This window comes from Magnolia sinica, chromosome 3 (assembly GCF_029962835.1).
Source record: "Magnolia sinica isolate HGM2019 chromosome 3, MsV1, whole genome shotgun sequence".
Taxonomy (NCBI): Eukaryota; Viridiplantae; Streptophyta; class Magnoliopsida; order Magnoliales; family Magnoliaceae; genus Magnolia; species Magnolia sinica.
The window spans coordinates 116,938,879-116,962,250 of record NC_080575.1 but is presented as its reverse complement, the minus strand read 5'-3'; the positions used below and the strand labels follow the sequence as shown (position 1 = coordinate 116,962,250).

The 23,372-nt window shown below is 39.5% G+C and overlaps 1 protein-coding gene across 7 annotated transcripts in view; it reads right to left on the bottom strand.

The window, feature by feature from the left end:
- The window catches only part of LOC131240902 (dihydroorotase, mitochondrial), a 29,201-nt gene extending 8,656 nt beyond the window's left edge, over positions 1 to 20,545 (bottom strand). For 2 of the 7 annotated variants that reach the window (XM_058239432.1, XM_058239433.1), the window contains exons 1-8: positions 20,345 to 20,545; positions 13,906 to 14,005; positions 8,817 to 8,962; positions 8,482 to 8,663; positions 3,397 to 3,533; positions 2,937 to 3,102; positions 2,713 to 2,829; positions 306 to 466 (exon numbers count right to left, since the gene is read on the bottom strand). In XM_058239432.1, coding sequence (XP_058095415.1) covers positions 306 to 466; positions 2,713 to 2,829; positions 2,937 to 3,102; positions 3,397 to 3,533; positions 8,482 to 8,663; positions 8,817 to 8,962; positions 13,906 to 13,935 — 939 coding nt within the window. In that variant the 5' untranslated portion in view covers positions 13,936 to 14,005; positions 20,345 to 20,545. The other 5 variants (XM_058239427.1, XM_058239428.1, XM_058239430.1 and 2 more) reach the window with 5 other exon arrangements.
- Between the last annotated feature and the right edge of the window lie 2,827 nt (positions 20,546 to 23,372).

Sequence of the window (23,372 nt, the reverse complement as noted above, 5' to 3'; positions counted from 1 at the left end):
TAAACCAATTTTCCATACTTAAGATCTCCCAAATGAGCAACTAAAACTGAGGCATTCTTTCCCTAAATGTCTGATTCTCCATGGTCTTTTTAGTCATGTTTCTAATCTGATTTCTCCATGTCATCTCTACAATACACCAACTGAAGATTGCCCAAGAATTAGTTCTACTACCATGCACTAACAAAACCTTTGGGACTAATCTACAGTTATTGTTGCAGTGTAGATGAGAGAGGATCAATGCTCTTTCTTATGAAAAAGCACACCCATGAGAGAGAGAGAGAGAGAGAGAGAGAGAGAGAGCTTACCTGCTCAAATACCATGGCATATAGTGACAAGGCAACAGGAGAACTGTATATTCCAGCGCATCCACAAGGACATTCTTTCCATCGTCTCTCATGGGGAGCACTATCAGTTCCGAGAAAAAATTGTTTGCTTCCTCTTGTCACAGCTGATACAATGGCCTGTCCTACAGGGGGAAAAAATCCAACAATATCAAAAAAGGAAGCCTTTGACAAGGAAAGTCAAGGAACCAATAGTGATAGCATATTGTCACCACTGTTGCCAATCACCCAAAAAAATGTAATCTTTGATAGCTAGTTACAAACTCAACTTTTATGATGTCGTGTCTTATGAGTTTAGTCCCACATCAGATAAGGAAGTAGGTTATACATAAAGGGGCACAAGTCATCTAATCAGGGAAGAGAGTGTGTAAACAACATAGTACCTTGTCCAATTGGGCTCTAATTTAGTAAGAGTGCACCAAGCCCTTCTCTTCATATAAATCTTTATTTTTTTAGGTTGTTTAACAACAATGTCTGAATAGACTAATAGTACATAACCATACATATCAGAAAACATCAAATGATTTTACAAAGAACAATGTTAAGATTCTCAAACACTTCAGGGCATGCCTAAATTTGATTAATCAATTTTCATACAGGGAAAATCCCAGTTTTACAGTGGAAAGGGGCTGGGCCATGTCCAGGTTCAACCCATCACCTAAGGACTTGAGTCCAGGACCACACCAGCCCAGCCCATGAACTGAGAGGTCAGGCTCCATCTGGGCTCCACCCACCAGACAAATACTCAACCCACCAATCTTTAAATAAATTGGGAGAGGTAGATGCAAGTCTAGGTCCAGCCTCATCATTTATTGGGCCTAAATTTCAAGTGCATGTCCAAACCATGGACCTCGTGACCCAGGCCAAACCAAACAAAAGCAGTCTGGATTGGCTCAACATGGGTCAGCCCAGACTGTTTGCAACCCCAGGTTGATCTAACCTTGTCTTCTACAAATGTGTGGCAGATAATTTCAACTTCCAGGCCAACATTTATTAGTTGAACTCTTACAATATTCTGTGCAATATTGGTTCTCATCAAAATTCATAGTATTCACCATTCCTTTCATGATCTTATGTTCTTCAACCAGGGGCACCAACGGAGGATGCAAATAAGAATATATCAGGTTTCTGACAACTGTCACTCTTATTCATTTTTACCACAAGATTTCACGACCTCTGTATGAGTGGCAAGACAGAAAGACAAATATGTGTTCAAGGGAACTTAGGAGTAGCGCCAATGGTTAATAAGATGACGGAAAGTAGACTTATGGTTTGGTCATATGCGACGAAGACCAGTGTTCGAAATATCAGTATCGTGTTATGTATCACACCCTTGGGATACGGACACGGATACAAATACGTATCGGTTATTGCATGGGATATATCGGTTGTATCGCATAATGCATCGTTGTTGTTGGAAACATGGGGAAACATTGGGAAATTGGTCAAATTTTTCAATGAAACTTCAGTGATTATTAAAAAAGACATCAATATACACTTATGAATCAAAACATTACAAAAAAACAAGTGCACACAATAGGTTTTCTTTATGTGGGGTCCTAATCTATGCGTGTTGTCTAACTGAATTAATGCAAGTATATACAAAATCTATTCATGGAATTTATAAATGTAAGAAGACATGTGGAAAAACAAGCAATACATTCAAAGCAAACGAAGAATCACAAAATCAGGTTACATACATGTTTGATTTTATGTTTGGACACAAAGGTTGCAACTGATTTGCTAGAAATTGGGAAAAAAAATTCCTTCAAATTTCCGCAACTCGGCCCATCTCCTCCAAATCTCAAAATCGAAGCTCTTAATCCATGATTTTTAATACAAAACATGAAAAATCATAGATTTGTAACAATTTAACACTGACTTAACATGATTTACATAAGGAAAAAAAAAAGCATTGAAATTCGAAAATGGTCATCGGATCGAACATGTGGGATATATCTTACTACTTATGTGTTTCATATCGCACGGGTGGGATACAAGATATATCATGGGATATATTAGCCAATATTGTCGATACTTAAAACAATGACGAAGACCAGGAACTGCACCACTTAGGAGTGAGTTGGTTCAAGTTGAAGGCTCTAAAAAGGTAAGGGGAAGGACCAAAAGGACATAGGTGGAGACGGTAAGAAAAAAACTTACTATATTTTAACTGTGGATATGGTCCTTGCTAGAGTGGAAAGGCAGAACAGGATCTGTGTGGCCGACCCTAATCAGCTGGGATAAGGCTTAGATGATGATGATGATTCATGAACTCTGTATCAATGGGTGACTTGGTAAACCTACAGTGCAAGTAAATAGACCTTTCCAATGTTCTCAGTGGTGTGCAAAAGGGATCATCAGAACATACTGTGAATCTCTCTTTTCAGTACAGGAAGGCAGTAGTTATGTGGCTGTAATCCACCCTGAAATAAAGAATTTCTATTGAGAAGAAGATGCTGTGGCGTCACAGTCGCAGCAACCGACCCTGTGGGATGAGAAGATTTCCAAATGTCACAAAAGAAAAGACATCTGAGGTACAGTGAAATAAAGTAACTTGGTATAGAAGAACTGCAAATGAAGAGAGAATATTACCTTCAATGCATGACTCAACAAACCTGACAGCATCCAGAGTAGTAACATGCTCCATTACAACTTTCAGCCGTGGAAGCTTCTGGACCAGTGGTCTTAAAATGGTATCGATGAATAGCTTTTCGCGATCAAATATGTCAACCTCTGGATCAGTTACTTCCCCATGGACCTGTCAAAGAGTCTCAAGGAAATGAAGTTGTCCCAGTAACATTCTCCACAACTATGCCATAAGATGTTTTAAGAGAAATGTGATTCGTTCCATCTTTGGACTGCTTTGGAGTTCTCATCACTTGCCAAAAGCATCGTCTGAGATCCATATTGGCATGTATGTATTACCTACCTAGATATATATACATACATATATTCATGTATGTATGTATTGTTTTGAGACCCACATACAGAGGACACGCATAGTAACAGACACAGATATATAGATAGATATCAAGTCAGTCAAGGAACTTGCCAGTAATGGCATGTTCTGCTCAACCATCTCCTCCAAAACAGGTAGGCATTTCCCGAAAAGATCTGTAACACCATCTTGAGAATTCGTAGTAGCTCCAGCAGGATATAATTTCACAGCAAACACCACCCCACTCCTTCCTGACAAATGGATCAGTATCTTCAATAAAACTACAAAGCTGATATCATTTCCTATTTAGCATGTATCCAAGAGAATAGCGAATATTTGGTTATCGGTACAGTAAATGAACAATGGAATTCAATAAAAAAGCCATGTAGAGATAAATAATTAGGGCCTGTTTGGATAATGGACTACTGCGGCAATGCGGTGTAAAACTCACATCATTGCATCTTGTCTTTGATTGGACATTGCCGACTGTCAAATCATAGTAATCTTCTGGAATCACAGCAGAAAAAGGATGGGCAAAGGTGTGTCCATGTGGCATAGTTTCGTGGGCCCCACCATGATGTATGTATCATATCCACACGTCCATCCTTTGGTGATCATTTTATGGAATGAGACAAAAAATAAGGTGGATCCAAACCAGAAATGGATCACACCACAGAAAGCAATTGAACTGAACACCTGCCATTGCAAGCTTCTTGGGGCCACAGAAGTGTTGGATCTTCCTCATTTTTTAGGACATGCCTTAAAATAATATTGCAAAATGGATGGACACCGGTGTGGATATGATATGTACTAACAAAAGTACATCCACGCATATCAAACCACCAAGAATACTATACAAATGGAAAGTGTAGCTGTAGGAGGTGTATTGCGTACGGCCACTATTATGGTCTTTGAGTACTGTCGTCATGATAATCATTACTCATTTACCATATATTACAATGAATGTTCGAGTTATCGGTATCGCTACAAGTTTCGCTGGCCGGAGATAAAGATATAATATCGTTATCGCCGATAATATCGCCAATAACTGGAAATGCAGAGAAAACGGGAGAAACATGGAGAAAATGATGGAATTTTTCAGTGAAACTTCAGGACATGCCTAAATACACATATTTACATATTCAGGAATGAAAAAATTGCAAAAAGAATGCATTAAATAATAAGTTTCCATTTAATGAGGGCCAAAAGGCATGCGTTGTCGTAAGAAATCACTCAAATAGTAACCAAAATGAGTTTATATGATACAAATGCAAGCTTACAACAATTAAGACATGCAAAAGTAAATGAATTTAAAAAAATCACCAGGTTATGTGGGCTCCACTATGGTATATGTTTTGTATCCACACCGTCCAACCATTTGGAGATATCATTTTATGGCATAAGGTAAATAACGAGTCTGATCTAAAGCTCTAGTGGACCCCACCACAGAAAACAGTGGAAGAGTGACGCCCACAATTAAAAACTTATAAACAGAGTCACAGTGGGGAGAGTGACGCACTGGGATGCTACGTGGGGTCCACCAAGATGTTTTTTAAAAATCCACCCCATCCATCCGTTATTTTAGATCATTTTAAGACATTAGAAAAGAAATCATGTGGATCCAAAACTTAGGGTAGCCGCACGAGAGGAAATAATGGAGATTCAATGACCACCATTTAAACTTTAAACATGTCTAGCCACAAAAGTTTAGCATAAGGCTACTAATTTTGTGTTTTCACTTTATCCTAGTGGAAATGAACTTATAAACAGTTTGGATGGCATATAAACATCAAGATGGTGCCCAGAGAGGTTTCACAAGTGGAAAAATCTTTCTCCAGTTTTCATTCTCGTGTGGCCACCTTGAGTTTTGGATCCACCTGATTTTTGGCCTCATCCCCTAAAATGATTTGAAAAAATGGATAAACAAGGTGGATTTTTCATCAACATCATGGTGGGCCCCACGTAGCATCCCAGTGCAGGAATTCCCGCAGAAGGCTTGCACAGGAAATCCGCGTCCACATGGGTACTCCCCTGACGTTATCCAGGAATCAAACGTCGGTGCTATGTGCACCCTACATGATGTATGTGTCTCATCCATGCCGTCTAATCCATTTTTTCCAGATAATTTTTTGTATGAACTCAAAACTGAGTTAGATCAAAATCTCAAGTGGGCCACACAGTGTTGATTGAACTCTCACCGCTAAAAACTTCTTGGGGCTACAAAAGTTTTGGATCAAGCTGATATTTGTTTTTTAACTTCATCCAGGTTTGTATGAGCTAATCTACAGGTTCGATGTCAAATAAACATTACAGTGGGCCCTAGGAGGTTTTTAATGGTAGACGTTCAATCATTATTATTTTCTCATGGTGTGGTCCACCTGAGATTTCGATGTCTCATTTATGGGGAAAATGATTAAAATAATGTGTAAGCATGAATGGACGGTGTGGATAAAACAAATAGATCATGGTGGGGCCCACATAGCACCGACCACTAGCCCTTAGTTAGTCGCAACGTCATTAGCCAAACCATGTCCCTTGTGTATCGGAAGCAAATTGCGTAGTCAGTAACTCACTATGGTTAGCGTACTGAGTAAACTCTGTGAGGTCCACCATGATTTTTGTATTTTATCCGCTCCGTCCATCCATTTTCCCAGATAATTTTATGGCTTAAAGCACAAAAATGAAGCATATGCAATGTTCAAATGGACCACACCGCATGAAATAATTGAATTGAACTTCTACCGTTGAAAATTTCTTGGGGGCCACAGAAGTTTTGGATCAAGCTTATATTTGTGTTTTACGTTCATCCATATCTTTATGATCGTATGAACAGGTTGGATGACAAATAAATATCACTGTGGGGCCTAGCAAGGTTTCAACGGTGGAAATCATTATCCCCACTATTTCCTGTGGTATGATCCACCTGATCTTTGGATATGATTCAAATTTAAGCTCAACCCCTTAAATTAGATGGAAAAAGGGATGGAGGGCGTGGATAGACCACATACATTCAAGGTGGGCCCAAATCGGTTTACTCAGTACGATAAAAGCGCACCGAATAACTCGTACGCAACCCGATTTCTTTCCATATCTTTGAAGTTTCGAAGTAATAATAAATAAATAAACCAACCCTAAAAGTCCGATGAAGAGGCAATCCCGCCAAAGAAAGAGGGTTTTTGAGGGAGGGTTGTTGCCGAAGAAAGGGGTTTTCTTACTCGGAAACGGAATGAAATCTTCGAAGATCGACTGTTGCAATGCTCGAAGATCGCGCTGTTTATCGAGGCGTTCTTCCGAGCTCCGAGTTTCGATCAACCAAGTACGATATCTTCTCAGTTCCGATATTTTTTCAAATTTTTTACCTATTTATTGAAAATCCAGGTTGTTGGCTATAGTTTTCCCATGATAGGTAGTGTGGTTGGTGGCTACAGTCGATGTTGTCAGTGGTAATCCAAAATTATCAGCGACAATCCAAAATTATCGGCGATATCTTCGATATTTCGCCGATAATCCGAAGCGAAACGAAAAAATGGGGTTTCGATGTCGCTAGCCTGGCGACACCAATATTATCAGCAATAATATCGACATTTCATCGATAACTCGAGCACTGATTACAATACATTACTGTTGTAAAACATGACTGCAATAATCGGTAATCCAAACACGACCTTAGTGAATATTTGGTCATTGGTACGGTAAATGAACAATGGAATTCAATAAAACAGCAATGTAGAGATAATTATAATGAGACTGAAAATTGATCTAAACAGATGAAGATTAGTGAATATTTGGTTATTGGTATGGTAAATGAACAATGGAATTCAATAAAACAGCAATGTAGAGATAATTATAATCAGGCTGAAAATTGATCCAAACAGATGAAGCGTCTTTTCAATGAGCAAGGATCCAAGATATTCCCATGTACATTTTTTTTTTTTTAAGATGATGATTTTATTGAAAGGGGGCCAAAGGCCAAAGAATTACACCACAACCCAAGATATACAAGATAGATCACAGTTGTCTAGGCCAACTAAGATCGAAGCCCATTCCATAAGATCTGCCTTCACCCTCCTAAAAACTCTCAATGCATTTGCACAAAGATTGCGGAACACAGGTCATTTCTGCGCCCCCCCCCCCCCCCCAAAGGTCCACAAGCAGGTCAAAAGAGCCATCCTTCACAACATCTTTCCTCTTTTGCCGACCAAACCCCCATTCCACAATTGGAGGAGATCCTTGATAGGCTTCGGTAACACCCACGCCACCCCCAAAGAGACCCATTATTCGCACAATGAATGAAGAGATGGTCAGCCAATTCCTCATCCTGCCAGCATAGAGAGTATATGTTGATGATCACCATTCCCCTCTTTCGAAGGTATTGACCGTTGACACCTTTTCCATCCCACCAACCACACCAAAGCCACAACCTTGGGAGAGGCCCCAAAGCCTAAATCTCCCTCCCTCCCTCCGTCCCTCCCTCCCTAGCATTACGTTTGAAGCAAACTGATTCAAAATGACACCACTAACAATACCTTCATGTCAATACACAAGAAACACATCACTGTGTGACACAGTAATTTCAGGTTTATTATCTCCGTAATCCTAACTGGATGACTTATATTTCCATACCATCAACACCTTCATCAACCTAGTTAGCTTATACAACCTGGTTTTAGACAAAGCATATATACAACCCATGCACTTATTCAAGAAAGTTACCACTGCATTTCAATAAGCATCCTAAATGGCAGACCAGTCAGTTGCCATACTCGAGATTTTATTTCAACTATGTTAAGTCATTCTTGCAACATCTTTTCATCTTCTGATTGCCATTACAGTGACTTCAACTGAATCAAGGAGCATGCAATCATTATGAATCCTATGGTGGATAATGCATATGAGAACTTTTATGCAAAGCATAAAGAATTCTGTCAAGAAGGATTTAATAGGTCTAATAAACAAAATAAACCGAGAAAGTATAAACAGTCACCCAACCAATTAGGGATTTAACTGGCAATTTAGTAACTTATATACCGATGCTACAAATAAGTTCATTCATGCACTGGGAAAATTGCAAAGCTAAGAGATCAACAGCATAAAAGAAAAGACGCACAATTATGAAGATCATGGAGTCACTTCTAGACTATTAACCGCTTTCAGATAAAACTTGCATACACCAATTGAAAGATGGTAAATCAGACTCACTGGCAAGCTTGATCTCATTAGGACTCATGTGATCTGTCAAGTAAAGGGTCATAAGAGGAGTGAAATCACTGTTTTCGGGCAGTGCTTTCAATATGGATTCTCGATAAGCGACAGCAGCAGCTGTAGTCATGACAGGAGGTTTCAGGTTTGGCATTATAATTGCCCTTCCAAAATGGTGGGCACTGCAGACAGATCAGGTTGTTTTCAGTACAATTAGCTCATCCCTATTCAATGTGCAAACAAACCAAAGCTATCCATAAGTAACGCCTGTTATTATGTAAATAAACCATTAGTCCATTGAAACCCATGTTTTGGGAAAAAAACGAAGAATGTACCTATGAGAAACAACTGCTCCAAGAAGGTCACCATCACGAAGATGGAGATGCCAATCATCAGGCCGTGTTAATGACAGGTCCATCTTTACTCCCTTGGTCTTTATTGGACGGGGTCCCTCAGCCTTACCGAGAAAAAATTTTGATCCCTAGAAGGCAACAAACATCTGCTTTAAGTATCAACAAAAAGAAACCAATTAAACAATCCTATATGAAGACTAAACCTAACTGAGCGAGTATGTGTATAAAACATGAGCAGGCTCATTAAAAATTGGAAACCATCTCAATCTTGTCAAAACCAGCTACTCTACGAATTTTAACATCACGACTACAAAAGTCTAGCATCCAACAGCCAAATCCTCTCATCAATAGCAATAGCTTGACTTCAAAGTATGATAAAAGCAAACGGAAAAATACACACACGTGCGCGCACGCACTTGTTAATCATCCAATGTGTGGGTTTACATAGATATAGAGTTTTGCTAAGTCCACACATGTACAAGGAATGCCCTCTACATGTCACCACACATGCCAACTTGACATAAAGGCGCAATATCCAAGCCATCCATCAGGTGGGTCAAACCATGTAAATGTTCTCACCCAAAATAAAGCTGGTCCCCAACAGGTGGACCACAATGTTAGAAACAGGTGGACAGGTTGGACTATTCTTTTTCTTTTTCTTTTTTTTTTCTTTTTTTGGAGGGGGAGGACAATAAAGTTCTCTCCCTCTCTACTCCATTGTTCTGGTGGGTGTACTTTTTTTTTTCCTGATTTGGGTATCAAGATCTCATTGACTCTATAACCGAGCTGCACTATTTTGGTATAAGTACGGGTGATTGTTGGGAAACTGCCAACTTTACATCATCTCCTAATGACTTCGAAGGAAGTGACATAAGAAGAGAGTATGCAATTAACCCAATTCATCCACACACTCACGGAGCGAGTAGATCGATTCACGCATACAATGGGCAATCTCACTATCCAAATGGGAGAGCTCCAGCACTAAGGGAATCCGGAAACCGAAGTTGGAGCACGTGGACACGTATGGAGAGGTACCCACTAAGGTCCTGATCAACAAGAGGCGGCTCCGATTTGTGAAGACGCCAATGATCGAATCTTTCGATTGTTGAAACATGATAGAGGGCCCGTAAATTAAGTTAGAAATTCTGAAATTTCATTGCCAGTTGCATGTCGATTACTTCATCAATTGGCTACGCAAGGCGGAAAAAGCATTTGAGTACAAGTAGTGGATAATCAAAATGATAAGTTAGTAGCTGTGAAATTTTCTGGTCACACATTAGCATGGTGGGATGATCTCCAAGCCGAACGAAACCGTCAAGGTAAAGAAAAAATAAATTCTTGAAAAAAATGAAGAAGTTAAAAGGAAATTTCCTACCCGCAATTTACGACCGTGACCTCTATCAAAGATGTCGCAATCTGTGTTAAGGGAACAAATTAATAAATAAATACACCGAGTTCCGTGCCTTAACATCACGGGCAAGGTTTCATGAGTATGAAGGGACCAAAAGATTTCAAGATATCTTAATAGTCTTTAACCCGGATATCAAAACTGAATTTTCTTTCAAAGATGTATTTAAAATATCCAATGCATATGTTCAAATCCCAAGTATAGTGTTGTGATGTAGTAATAATCTCGATAAGACCGAGGTTGAATCCACAGGGATTGAACCTTGTACGTAAACTGAAAGTAACTCGAACTAGAACTAGGCGACGACGTAATCTAATCAGGAGAAATTAAGGGAATAATTATGAATTTAATTAACTAAAATTTATAAAATCAAAGATGGGAAACTAGGGTGCCAAGGATCCACTTGTAGCAATTAGGGAGATTTATGCTTGATTCACAAACACAACTAGATTCAGAGTCCTATCCTTATCCAGATGGAAGATATTTCATTAAAAACCAATCTGAACATCCTTTGATCCAGTTTTCAAGAGAAGATAGGTATTAGAATTAGAATTGATTCCATCACAAAACCATGCCCATGAGACAAAGCAAACAACATAATTTAGCCAATCCACATCCAATCTAAGAGATGTATGAATGTTAGGAAGGATTCCATCATCCAACCATGCCCAGGAGACGATGGTGAACAATAGGGACTCCTAAACTCACAATCCCTATAATGCTAAGAACATGCTCAAAACTATCGCAGATCCATTGTAATTTAAGTCACAATAAACTATTAAAAACTGAAAACATTCTTTAATATCAAACTATAATCAAAGAGAGTTTAATGTAACACAAATCAAAGCAATAGAAGACTACCCATCACGCTACAAGCTTCACCTCTTAGCCCTAACTAAGAGGTTTAGTCAGACATGATCAAGCTAAAAACCTAAAAAAAGAAGGAAAACGAAGATAAGGGAAGGAAAAACTCGTGAAGGCCGGCCACTCCACAATCTTGCCTTCTCTCGTGCTCCCTCGCTCCAAGATGCCTCCACGACTGCCTGGATCTTCCAAGTCCAAAAGATAGCTTCTCTCTTTCTCTCCCTTTTATAAAGCTCTGAGGTCAGCAAGAATCAGTGGAGTGAAGAACCTACGTAATCGATGATGTGCGTAAGTCTTACGCAACAAAAACAGCATGAAAATGCAAACTTATTGCGTTTAGACCGAGTTTTAGGCAAGAAGATCGTCCCATGATCTGATTTGGCTTCTTGGTTGGGGTAAGACTCCCTTCTGGAGCTTGTGGACGGTCCGGATCATCGATCCGACCATGATTGAGATCACAGAATGGCCCACAACGGCCGGTTTTCACGGACATACGTAGCCTGCGAAATTCATTGCTCTGACGTGTTCGGTGGACCCCATGGTGATGTTTTCGGCGAAATCTACCCCATTCATTGGATTCCTGACAAAATTTCAGTTAGAAAAGAGTGGTTTTGGTCGATTTTTGGTGCGGTCCACTGTATCAAATCAACTCGTCATCCATCCTGCGTTTTCTACCAATTCACGTGTACGTGCGCAAGGGACCAAAATCTCAACATGGCTAGGGTCATGGCCACCCCTTGAGGTGAATGAACGGTCCAAATCGTCCATCAGAGTGATGGTGGTGGCCCACTACACTTCCAACGGACAGTCGTCCAACCTCCCTACAAACGCGGAAGGTATTTCTTTCTAAATTCGAAATTTTAGTCGGGTCAGCGGCTTTTTTACCACAATTCGGGTCCAGTGCACAGCGAGTGCACTTGTGCACTGTGCACTAGCACTGTCAGTGGGGTCCACTTATGATGTGTGTGGGAATCCGCTCCGTCCATCCGTTTTAGCACCTCATTTGAGGGATTGAGACAAAAATTGAAGCACATCTAGATATCAAGTGACCCCCAAAATCAGAGATTTATGGACTGATCTGACCGTTGAGCCACTTCCACAAGGATCCAATGGCTGAAATTCGACGTGTACAGTTAATTTATGGTCCTCAGGCCAGATATAAAGTTTCGAGCCAAACAGATGGTGGGAACCCTGTGATTTTGCAATCTGGACGATTTTCACGCCTCTTCATCGTTGATCACATGTTTTCTCGGATCTTTGGCGTGTAAATTCTTCGATCTCGGTCCCCTAGGGTCCATCCCTTGCCTTGGTGACTTATAAGCGTTAAATCCATGCTTTCAGTACCCTTTTTCAGTCCAGCCTCCTAAACTCACCTTGCAACACAAACACGATTAAAATAGGCCGTTAAAAAGTATCATGTTCATAAAATCAGGTAATAACTGGGGTCTAATATGCAATATTTGACCCTTAACAGCATATACACTTGCATTGAAAGCCGAGAAGATAATTAATTGGGCACTTAGGAGAATATTTGGCACTCGAAAAGGTCGTCATCGACAACGGGACAAAATGGGAGGGGGGGTAGTACATCCAAGATAGAACAAAGAAACATGCCTTTTATGTGATTTATGTGTGGGCAACCAGTACATCTTTCTTTTCATTGTCCTGAACATTAGTCCACAATTAAAGTAAATTTGGTCGAGGAAGAAGAGTATGTGAAAGGCACTCCCAATTGCATACAAACAAATATCGAAGTAGATTCACGATATGAAGAACATGTTTTTGAGGATAAGGTACATGTTGGGGAAGATTTAATAGATGTGTATGGTGATAGGGGAGAATCCTTAGTCATCCAACAAAATATGTTATCAACGCCTCAGGTGGTTGATGGGGGGCGATGGGTTTTGGGCGGCTAAGGGTGTAGGTGATTAACCTGCAATGGTCAAGTGGTCAAGGATACGGTGATGGAGGGCTTTAGTTTTGAGTAGTGTAATGGGCAATCAATTGTGGGTTGAGACCGGCGCTAGATATGACAAAGAGGTGAGTTGCCAGTTGATTATTATGGGGTTTTGGGGGCTACGGATCCAGATCCGGAGATGTTGGAGGATCTGCAACAGGCCAACACTTTTGGGGATGAAGATAGGTTTCCAGCTTGAGACGGGTTCGTGCGGCAACAGGGATGTTGCACGGGATCTGAAAATAGGGGATCTGCAAATGAGGGGCGCTGACTCGAGATGGGTGGTCAACGTTGCTACTTCCGATGGCAGTGCGGCTACCGGCGACGAAAACGGTGCAGGCATCGGTGACTAGGAAGACAATGGCAATAAGTAGGACGGTGGGATGATGGATTAGGGATCCTCAAGGCATGAGCATCGGCAACAAGAGGTAGAATCCTACTCTAATACCATGTTAAACCACAACGACTACATCGTGGAAAACTGGAAATTATATTATTTCTCTAATAACCACTGAATATATAGAGGAGATGGAAGATCTGTAAGGGATCTGGAAAAAGACTCACAGATACACATCTAAAAAAATAAGGAAATAAATTAGATACCCTAATCTAATCTAATATACTCTAACAAATATACTCTAACAGCAACAATGTAAGTTATACTCAGATTGCCTTAAACACAACAATTTAGTGTATAAAGCATGTTGTGGTTGATTATCAATAAATCAGATTTTGGCATTAGGGTCTTTGACGACTCTACAAAGAATTTCTATGCATGAATTAAATAATAATAATAAAGTAAGAAGCTCTTATAAAGAGTAGGATAATGCATAAATATATACCTTGCAAGGTAAGTTTAAAGTTTTTATCATTGCTGAATGTTCTCAAGCAATCAAAGCTTCTCTTCAATGCCAAAAAGCATCATTTATGTCAAGAGAATCACTGCAGAAATGCATGAAATAAATAAATTCCGATATTCCAACTTTCCGACGCAAACATTGGATGCTATCTCAATGAAAAGAGAATAAATGAAAATTAAAGAATTTAAATAAATAAATAAACACATTAAAAGTAAAACAAAATAGATTGGTCATCCACAAGAATTATATCCCTCGTCTTACCATTGAGGGAAACCCTGCAACCTCTCTTAAGATAAGCATCATTCTAGTCAATGGAGGAAATATAGCACATTTAATCGCGATTCACTCATCCCAACAAACTGAACATGTGAAACCCACCTTTGGGTGAACCAAACCACTCATATGGTGGGCCCATGTGGACAGTCCAGGAATGCCCCAGGTCAGATTATCCAAAAAACCTGATCATGCCTACATTAAATGTGGGCTATTGGTTGTAATTATACTTTTACCAACAATTTGATCACTACAATCATCTGATAGGGGACATATTGGTGTTCCAACAGTTTGATGGGGGCCATCATAAACCAAAATATAGCCAAGATCAATAAGGTAGCCCTACCATAAATTGTAGCCAGAACAAAAAATTGTTGTTTCTTTGATAAGGTGGGCATCCTTTCACCTCACTGTCATCATTCAGCTACGATGCTCCCACATCTTTGCTAGAACAATCTCCTATAGCTACACTTCCAATGTGGCGAACATATGAGAGATCAAGGCCATTCATCAGGCAGGCCCTGCCACATACATGTCATCTAAATCAGGTTGTTCCACTCATCATGTGGGCTACACATATAAGATAAAATGGATGGTTAAAAACATTGATGAGCAAACCACCTGAATTGTGGCCACCTCATCAGCAGATCCTCGCCAAATTTTTGGACCTCGGCATACAAAGGTGGGGCCTAATAGATGAAAAACCAGGATCTCACATGATCTGTGCTAGATAAACTAATAGTTCATCACCATTTTTGAAGTTGCAGTGTCTCATCCACCCTACATGTGGCACACGTGTAACAAAATCAGGACCATAGATGGAGCATATCCCGTTTTCAAACTGATCGAACAAGCTTAACCATCTGATTTTGAAGCCAAAGTATGGACCACTAACCATGTTAATGTTTAATCATCCATGTGACATTCACAAATTGGATGGCATGGAACCTTTAAATATTATGATTTCTAGGTTAGCTTCATCTACAACCGGCATTATGACTTGAGGTACCGCAGAAACCGATAAACTGCCTCTAGATGGTGAGCACACGGAGTACGTATGAATTGGCTCAAAACACTCACAACATTAGCAATATCTAGACAATTTAATGAGAGGAAAATACATTTTCCTACCAACCGACAATCTAAACCCAGATCCTCAAGTTGATCAGATTCTTTGAAGAACAAATTATTATTGACTTCAATTGGAGTCTCGGCAGGACATGAACCAAGTAATCCAATAGCATGCAGAAGGTCCAGAGTATACTTTCTCTGAGATATGACAATGCCCTTTATAGGATTGGGCAACTTCAATCCCAGGAAAGTACCGAATGAGCCATAAATCTTATAATTTCAAAGCTCCACAACAAAAACTCTTTAACACGAGATTTCATCGTTACTTTCTCCAGTAACAATAACGCCATCAACGTAAATGGTCAAAAGCACAATGCGGAAAGCCAATCAAAAAGATTATAGTACTAAAGCGCTCGAACCAAGCACAAGGTGACTGCTTGAGACCATACAATGCCTTCTTTAACTTGCACACCTTTCCCTAAGATCCCTGGGGTCTAAACCTGGGAGGAAAACTCATATATATATATATATATATATATATATATATATATATATATATATATATATATATATATATATATATATATATATATATCCATGAAGATTTCCATGAAGGAAAGCATTCTTAACATCTGATTGATGAAGAGGCCAATGTCAATAAGCAATTACAGAGAAAAGAACCCGAATCAAATTCAAATTTACAACTGGAGAAAGGCCTCCTAATAGTCCACACGAGACATCTGCGTAAAGCCCTTAGCAACCAGCCAAACTTTATAACAAGCAATAGACCTATCAAGATGATACTTAAGGGTATAAACCCACCTTAATCCAACCACGTGACGATCTTTGGGCAAGTCAACGAGCTCCCGGGTCTCCTAATTCTAAAGTGTTGTCACACCAACTAAGGTTTTTTTTTTCCCTTCTTTTTATAGGTGATGTCGGCTCGAACCCAAGAACCCAATGTTGAAATACACCCTATCTAACATTTAGCTACGAGCTCAAACCCGCCATACCACCCAACGTGTTTGGATGCGTATGTTTTGTTCATGTGGTTTGTCCATCTCAAGATAAGTTAATGCCTCAATCCATCAAATGTGTTTTGTTGGGTTACTCCACTTAGAAGAGATACAAATGCTATTGTCCTACAACCAAACAAAAGTATGTTTTGAAGGATGTTACCTCCTTTGAAAATGTTCTCCTTCTCCTTCTCCTTCTCCTCCTCCTTCTCCTTCTCCTCCTCCTCCTCCTTCTCCTCCTACTCCTTCATTTGTGAAGCCTCCTAATATTTCTTATGGTTATAATTAGCCCCCTCTTTATATGGGAGTGGATTGGGTGCAGCACTGGCAGCCCAACCTTACCCAACACGGTGCAACCCTAACCATGGGACCCACCTTTATGTATGTATCGTATATCCACGTCGCCCATGCATTTTACCAGCCTATTTTAGGGCATGAGCCCGATGAATCATATCCAAATCTCAGGCAATGGTAATTGAACGCCTACCATTAAAAACTTCCTGGGGCTCATCGTAATGTTTATTTGCCATCCAACCTGTGATAAGGTCAAACAAACCTGGATGAAGGGAAAAAAATATCAATTATGAGCTTGATCCAAAACTATTGTGGCCCGCGAAAAGTTTTTAATGGCCAATCACCATTGTTTCCTATGCTGTGTTCCACCTAAGATTTGGATCTACTTTATATTTTGGGCTCGTGCCCTTACATGAGCTGGAAAAACAGATGTACGGCGTGGATATACAATACATTCATCAAGATAGGCCCCACCGCGTTGGGTGAGACCGGGGCCGTACCTAATCCACTCCCTCTTAGAGGAGGCAATAGATAGACGCACACATTTGCAGACTCTTAAAAAATAAAAATAAAACCCACTTTAAGGCTTAGGACGAAAATGAGGGTAAAACATATAACATCGATCACGAGTACAACACAAATGTCCACACTAATTACAAACCAAACTATCTTGGTTAACATTCCGAGGCGGTGGATGAGTAGGCTCTTTTCTTGAAAATCCCCTAATGGTCTAGATCTTGCCACAAATGACGATCTCTCAATAAAAGAAGTAGGTGCCACTCCAAATGTGATACAACGATGAGCTCACTCCGAATATATTTTGTATACGGTCTCTAAAGGAGGAAGAGACACCCGGCAAAGGATCAGAGCACGCTAAGACTCTAGATCTAGATAAAGCCCATTTAAGAATTCAAATACTTAATGATTCTCTAGCCATTTATTGAGTCTCATTTGGGATGTTAACCATGAGCATACAACAATCCAACTCATCCCCACATTGGCAAAGGGCAGCATATAATACTCTTCCACAAAAGATTCACCCAATTGCATATTGGCAATTTCTCTATGAAGTTGAAATTTTCTAGCCAAATCATATCTTTGTGATGACATATATGCGACTATATCCCACATTTCTTTAGTTGTCCGACTTTTAGCATTACGCTACTACTAATTCTTGGTAGTATGGAGTGAAGCAGCCAAACCATTATAGTATAGTTTTTTGTCATCCAATCTTCACATGTTGGATCATCTTCCTTGGGTTCCCATTTAGAACCCAAATTCTTCTACCTGCTAAGGGCGTGTTTGGATGCTTGTAAGCTGGGTGAGTGGAAAGTGACTTACAGGTGGTGTTTGGGGGAGAAAATTTGCCTATAAATCACTTGTAAGAAAAATTACCAGGAAACTTGTCGGGGTTGGGGGTGAGAAGTCACTTCCCTGTAAGTGACTTACAAGCCAAGGTCTGATTTTGAAAAGGAAAGAGGGGGGAAACACACCTCCATTACAGGAAAGCTCCAGCCATTGTGCCTCCCTCCCTCTACAATCAGAGTCATTGTGTGCCTATCTATCTTCCCCTCTCTCCCTCCCTGCAGTTAGGGTTATGAGCTTCTTTTTTCCTTTTATTAGAATAGGCCCAATTCAGTTAGGTCGTGACAGTGGGGCCCACCTTAAGGTATTTTTTCGGTATATCCACGTCGGCCATCAATTTTGCCAACTCATTTTAAGGCTTGAGCCCAAACATGAAGCAGATCCAAATCTCATGTGGGCCACACCACAGGAAATAGTGGTGATTGAATGTCCACTATTAAAAACTTCATAGGGCCCACCATAACGTTTATTTGCCATCCAACATGTTAACAAGGCTACACATACCTAAATGAAGGGAAAGCACAAATACCAAATGATCCAAAAAAATTTGTGGCCCCACGAGAAGTTTTATTGGTGGGCATTCAATCACTGTTCTTTCCTATGGTGTGGCCCACCTGAGATTTGGATTTGCTTCATTTTTTGGCCCAAGCCCTAAAATGAGTTGCAAAACTAATGGACAATGTGGATCTAAAACTTGGCCTTCTTTCTTGTAGCCATTGGTTTTCCAATCCATGGATGATATGTTTAGGAGCATATGATCAAAGGGGTTGTTTGCAACCATAAGCAATGAACTCTGGTCCCTCCAAATGAATGTTTCAAATTCTTGATTGGACCTATTATTTCCATAAACAATCTTTATTGTCCCTTTTTTGGCAATTTTTTTGCTATTGATTGGATGGTTCTAATCATTTGACCAGTGTGATTTTGTGATTTTTGCTTGGTAGTTCATTAATTGTGGGCTAACTTGATGGAAACGTCTAGATCAATTGATTGGATTGTCTATGTGTCCCTATGCAACCTTTTGTTCTTGAAGCATTTGATCGTGTCTCGATTAGATGCACAGCTAGGCATCTTGTTATGTAATCCAGCACTATTGTACAATGCTTCTCCTCTTCTCGTGAGTTGCAAATGAGTTGTATCAGGCCATTGACTTGTAAATTTTTTTGTGGTCGCATCTTAGCATTACCAGGATTTCACATTGTAGGTATTTTGAATCCATGGGCCCTTTTTTATGACCCACTTAATGATTGGTTTAGCTTGAGAATTGGCTTAAATATTCATCTATATAGGTGGAATAAAATAGCATATTTTATGCCAAGATTTCTTATGTGATTATAACATCTTAGAACGATTCTCTACTGCAAGCTCTAATTAGTGTGAATATATAGTTTTATACTTGTAAGTAACTTATAGGTTACACAAACACAAAAACCAACTTATATTTGTAAGTGACAGCTTACATTCAAACAGGATTTCTTATAAGTGACTTCCAGAACTTATAGGCATCCAACTTGTTTGGAAATAGGATTAAATGGTATTTAATTGCATTAGGTGGAATTAACACCATTATTACTCAATGATTGCATGTCTGAAAATATCATGGTATTTTGACCATTCAATCCCATGTTCAGGATCAATTTTTCACTTTAGGAAAAACATTGTATTAAGTGAAACCTACATTTGGGGGAACATGGAATTGTAATCAATGAACAAGATTTCACAACTGATGCCAGTCATCCGTATGCATATGCAAGTCAATTGTCAAGTGCAGAGGGCGCATATGGATGGACAGCATGGATAAACCACGTTCATTAATGTGGAGCCCACAGGTGTAGTGGATTTCGAAATCCACAAGAAATCCTGCCGTATTTCTTGTTGGGACTGGATGATATGATACTTGGATTGATCCAATCCTTCTCATAATTTCGAAACGCAAGATGTATTTTACATGGGACCAAATACAATTCCATACCACATAATCCCACGTTCCAAACAGGAAGGAACAATTTGGCCTACGAAGACCAAGTCAAGAATTTGTTCAGGGCTCTAATGTTGGTACGAAAGACTAATTTTTCCAGTAAATGGCTCTCTAACAACAATCATCTCAGAAAAATAAAATAAAAACTTGGAGAAGACACACCGATAAGCAATATCAAATGCAGTCACCAACCATCTTGAATCCGACTATCAAAACCCCCAACTTAATGAGCAATCAACTTCACAAATCGAGATATGATGACGAAGATAAACCAAAAACAAATTATTTATCTCAAGTGCAATCGCCAACCATCTTTAATTTGACTACCAACTTCACAAATCGATATATGATGCGGAAGATATGCCAAAAACAAATCACTCAGATTTCAGCGGAAAAGATGGCTGCTGCTTGGCGGAGACCGCACCTGCGCAGAACAGGAGAGAAACCCGGGATGGCGAAGGGCGCTGCTGCGTGCGGCGGGGCCAATGCCCTCTGCGGTGATGTACTGCTGGATGCGGCGTTGGCTGCTGCTGAGAGTGGTGGTGGCCCTGTTGCGTGCGGCCAGAGAGGAAGGATGAAGAAGAATGGTTAATCGCGCAAGGGTTTAATCCTCTGTTAATATGGGCCTGTTTGGTCGTGGGATTACATGGTATCGATTAGTAGGAAATGAGTTTAACGCCATTATTGCACAATGACTGCATGTCTAAAAATAACATGGTATTTTAGCTATCCAATTCCCATGTTTGGGATAAATTTCTTGCTATTCCAAATACACTAGATTAAGCGAAACCCTGTTTGGTGACCATGGAATTATAATCAAGGATCCAAGTTCACAACAGACGTCAATCATTTGTGCACGAATGTTATGTATATAGAGTGTAATAGATGAACGGTGTGAATAAAACACATGCATCAATGTGTGGCCCACATGTATAATAGATTTCAAAATCCATTGAAATTTCCACGCGAGACCAAATGCAATTCCATCCCACCTATTCTCATCTAAGCCCACCTGATCAACAAAGAATATCTGCGATAAAACCCACCAAGTTACTCTATCAATGATTCGTCCCTTTTTTCATTCATCAAAACTATGTTAAATAATATACACCATGGGATCTTGTTCTATAAACATCTCTTTAGTAAACTCACCCATGTGGAAAGGTGTGGGCTTAATGCTTACCTTCATACAAGTATAGGTGCAAATGGGCTGAGTTTGGGTCTAATTGGGAATTGCCAGCCAGTGGGTGCTACACCCATGCTTATATCAACACCCATGGCAAGCTTGAAATGGAGACTCGTACTCATACCTTTTGAGTGCCAATAGCCCATTAGAGTATTGGGCATCATTTGTTATTTCACATTCGAGGTGGGCGGCCCACGTGATTGAGGCCCATGAGCCCACGAGGGAGGTTCGGCCGAGGTCCTAACTCATGAGATGCAGAACCTGAGCTATGAAATAAAAGAATTAATTCGTCATACTGTAACAGTTCGAGCTTTTAAAGCAAGTGGTTAATTGTTCCACAGCAAATTGGTATCAGAGCTTCTCTCTAGAGATGATTAATGCAGGGGCATTTCACACCGGGCTCGAGTAGAGTAGCCTATGGAATGCTTTAAAAATATTTTGTTTAGAAGCCTAAGAAAATACTAGCCTTCAATTTTAGATTAATATTACATAAATAAATAAACCTATTAGTGATTTTGAGATCCACCATATGATTAACTAGTCAAGTTAAACCTAGAAGTGTACGTGTGGCCATATTATTGTTAGATCTTATGAACTTTGCAGTGCTTACTTTCATGGTTTAATGATGTGTTCAATCCATCACATGATTAATTAGTGTACACATAGCATACAATTACTCAACTTAAATAGTGAATTATTGGACTTGGGTTGGATGGCATACCCAATCACAGACCACAGTGCGCCTATTTTTCATGGTGGGTTAACCTTGTTAGATGGGTTGCATATCTTGTGTAATGCGCCCAGCAATATGGGCTTACTTTTCATGGATGATTTGCACAGTCTATACTTACAACAAGGTAAGAACCAGGATAATTTTCCTCACATGTATTTGCAAATAAAAAACTATTATTATTATTATTTACTAATTAAATATTATAAAATAAATTTAATATTACGAATGCAATCTATAAATATAAAATATTAAAATATAATTAGGTTTGAACCGAGTTTAAATATCAACAGTCGAATACCCACACCCAGCACATTTATTAAATAGGCTTAAATTGATACCCATATCCAAACCCATTTACCTATATCAATATTCAGCTGACGTCGGCCCAAGTTTGGGTACTTGTCAGGCATACCCAACATGTTCCAATCCCTAAGTGCAAACCTGCCGTGCTTAGGAACTCGTTTTTCTTTCTACCCGTGATCTTTACATTTGCTATTGCTTATTCATATATATCTTTAATATTGTTGATATATTATCCTAAAACTCATTTCTTTCCTCACACCCTCCTAATTAACTTTACGTGCATTCTATCGTGAGCTTTTTCTTAACTAAGACCATGTGGATGGGTCAAATTGATTAGTAAACCTATTTTTACATGAATGATATTAATCATCCATATTTTTTGTTATGGATCAAATGGTTATATCTGCCAAATCAACATGGTATTTGCATAGTTACCCGTGAAATTTGGGTTGGACTTTTGTCGTGCAGGATGCCTTGCATTCTACCTATCGGCTAGAGGAGCAGCTCAGTCAACTGAGAAATTCCGTGGTCGACTGAATCTCGTTGTGATGTTCTCAATCTATTGAGGACTGTTTTGATTGACCAAGAGTCTCAATTGAAAGCTCAGTCAACCAAATGCGCAACTGACGGTTTACACGTTTTTGAGTAAGTAAAGGGCAATTTAAGCCTAATTCTAAATTAGGGCTTGTATTATCAAAAAAATATGAGTGTTCTCTCTAGTGGCGAGGATTTTCACGATGTGAGAGGATTTCCAATGCTTGTAAAGGTTTTTCTTGAGTGAATAGAGTTTTCGTAGGGTTGTGCATCACAGGGGGAGATCAGGCGATCCTATAATCAAAGAAGGTGAGTGGTGTACTCTAAGGTTTTTATTATAGTTGAGATCTTTGTCGCTCTGTACCGTGGTTTTTCCCCGCAATGAATATACACATAAGATATCATGTGTTACGTGGTTAATTATTTTTGTTTGGTTATCTACTTTATTATATCGTTTTATCTTCATTTATCGTGCTTCGCAAAGCGCGTAGATTAGTAGTGGTGTTAAATCTAAATTTTTAATACCCATAGTTTGATCCGGGCTTATTGTGGCTCGGGTTTACATCATTGTTGTGAGATAAGAAGCCAACTTACTCCAACAAAGTGGTATCAAAGCATCATATTGGACATGCAAAATTCAATAAAGATGTCATGATCAAAATTCGATATACATAAATTTGATGGGAAAAACAATTT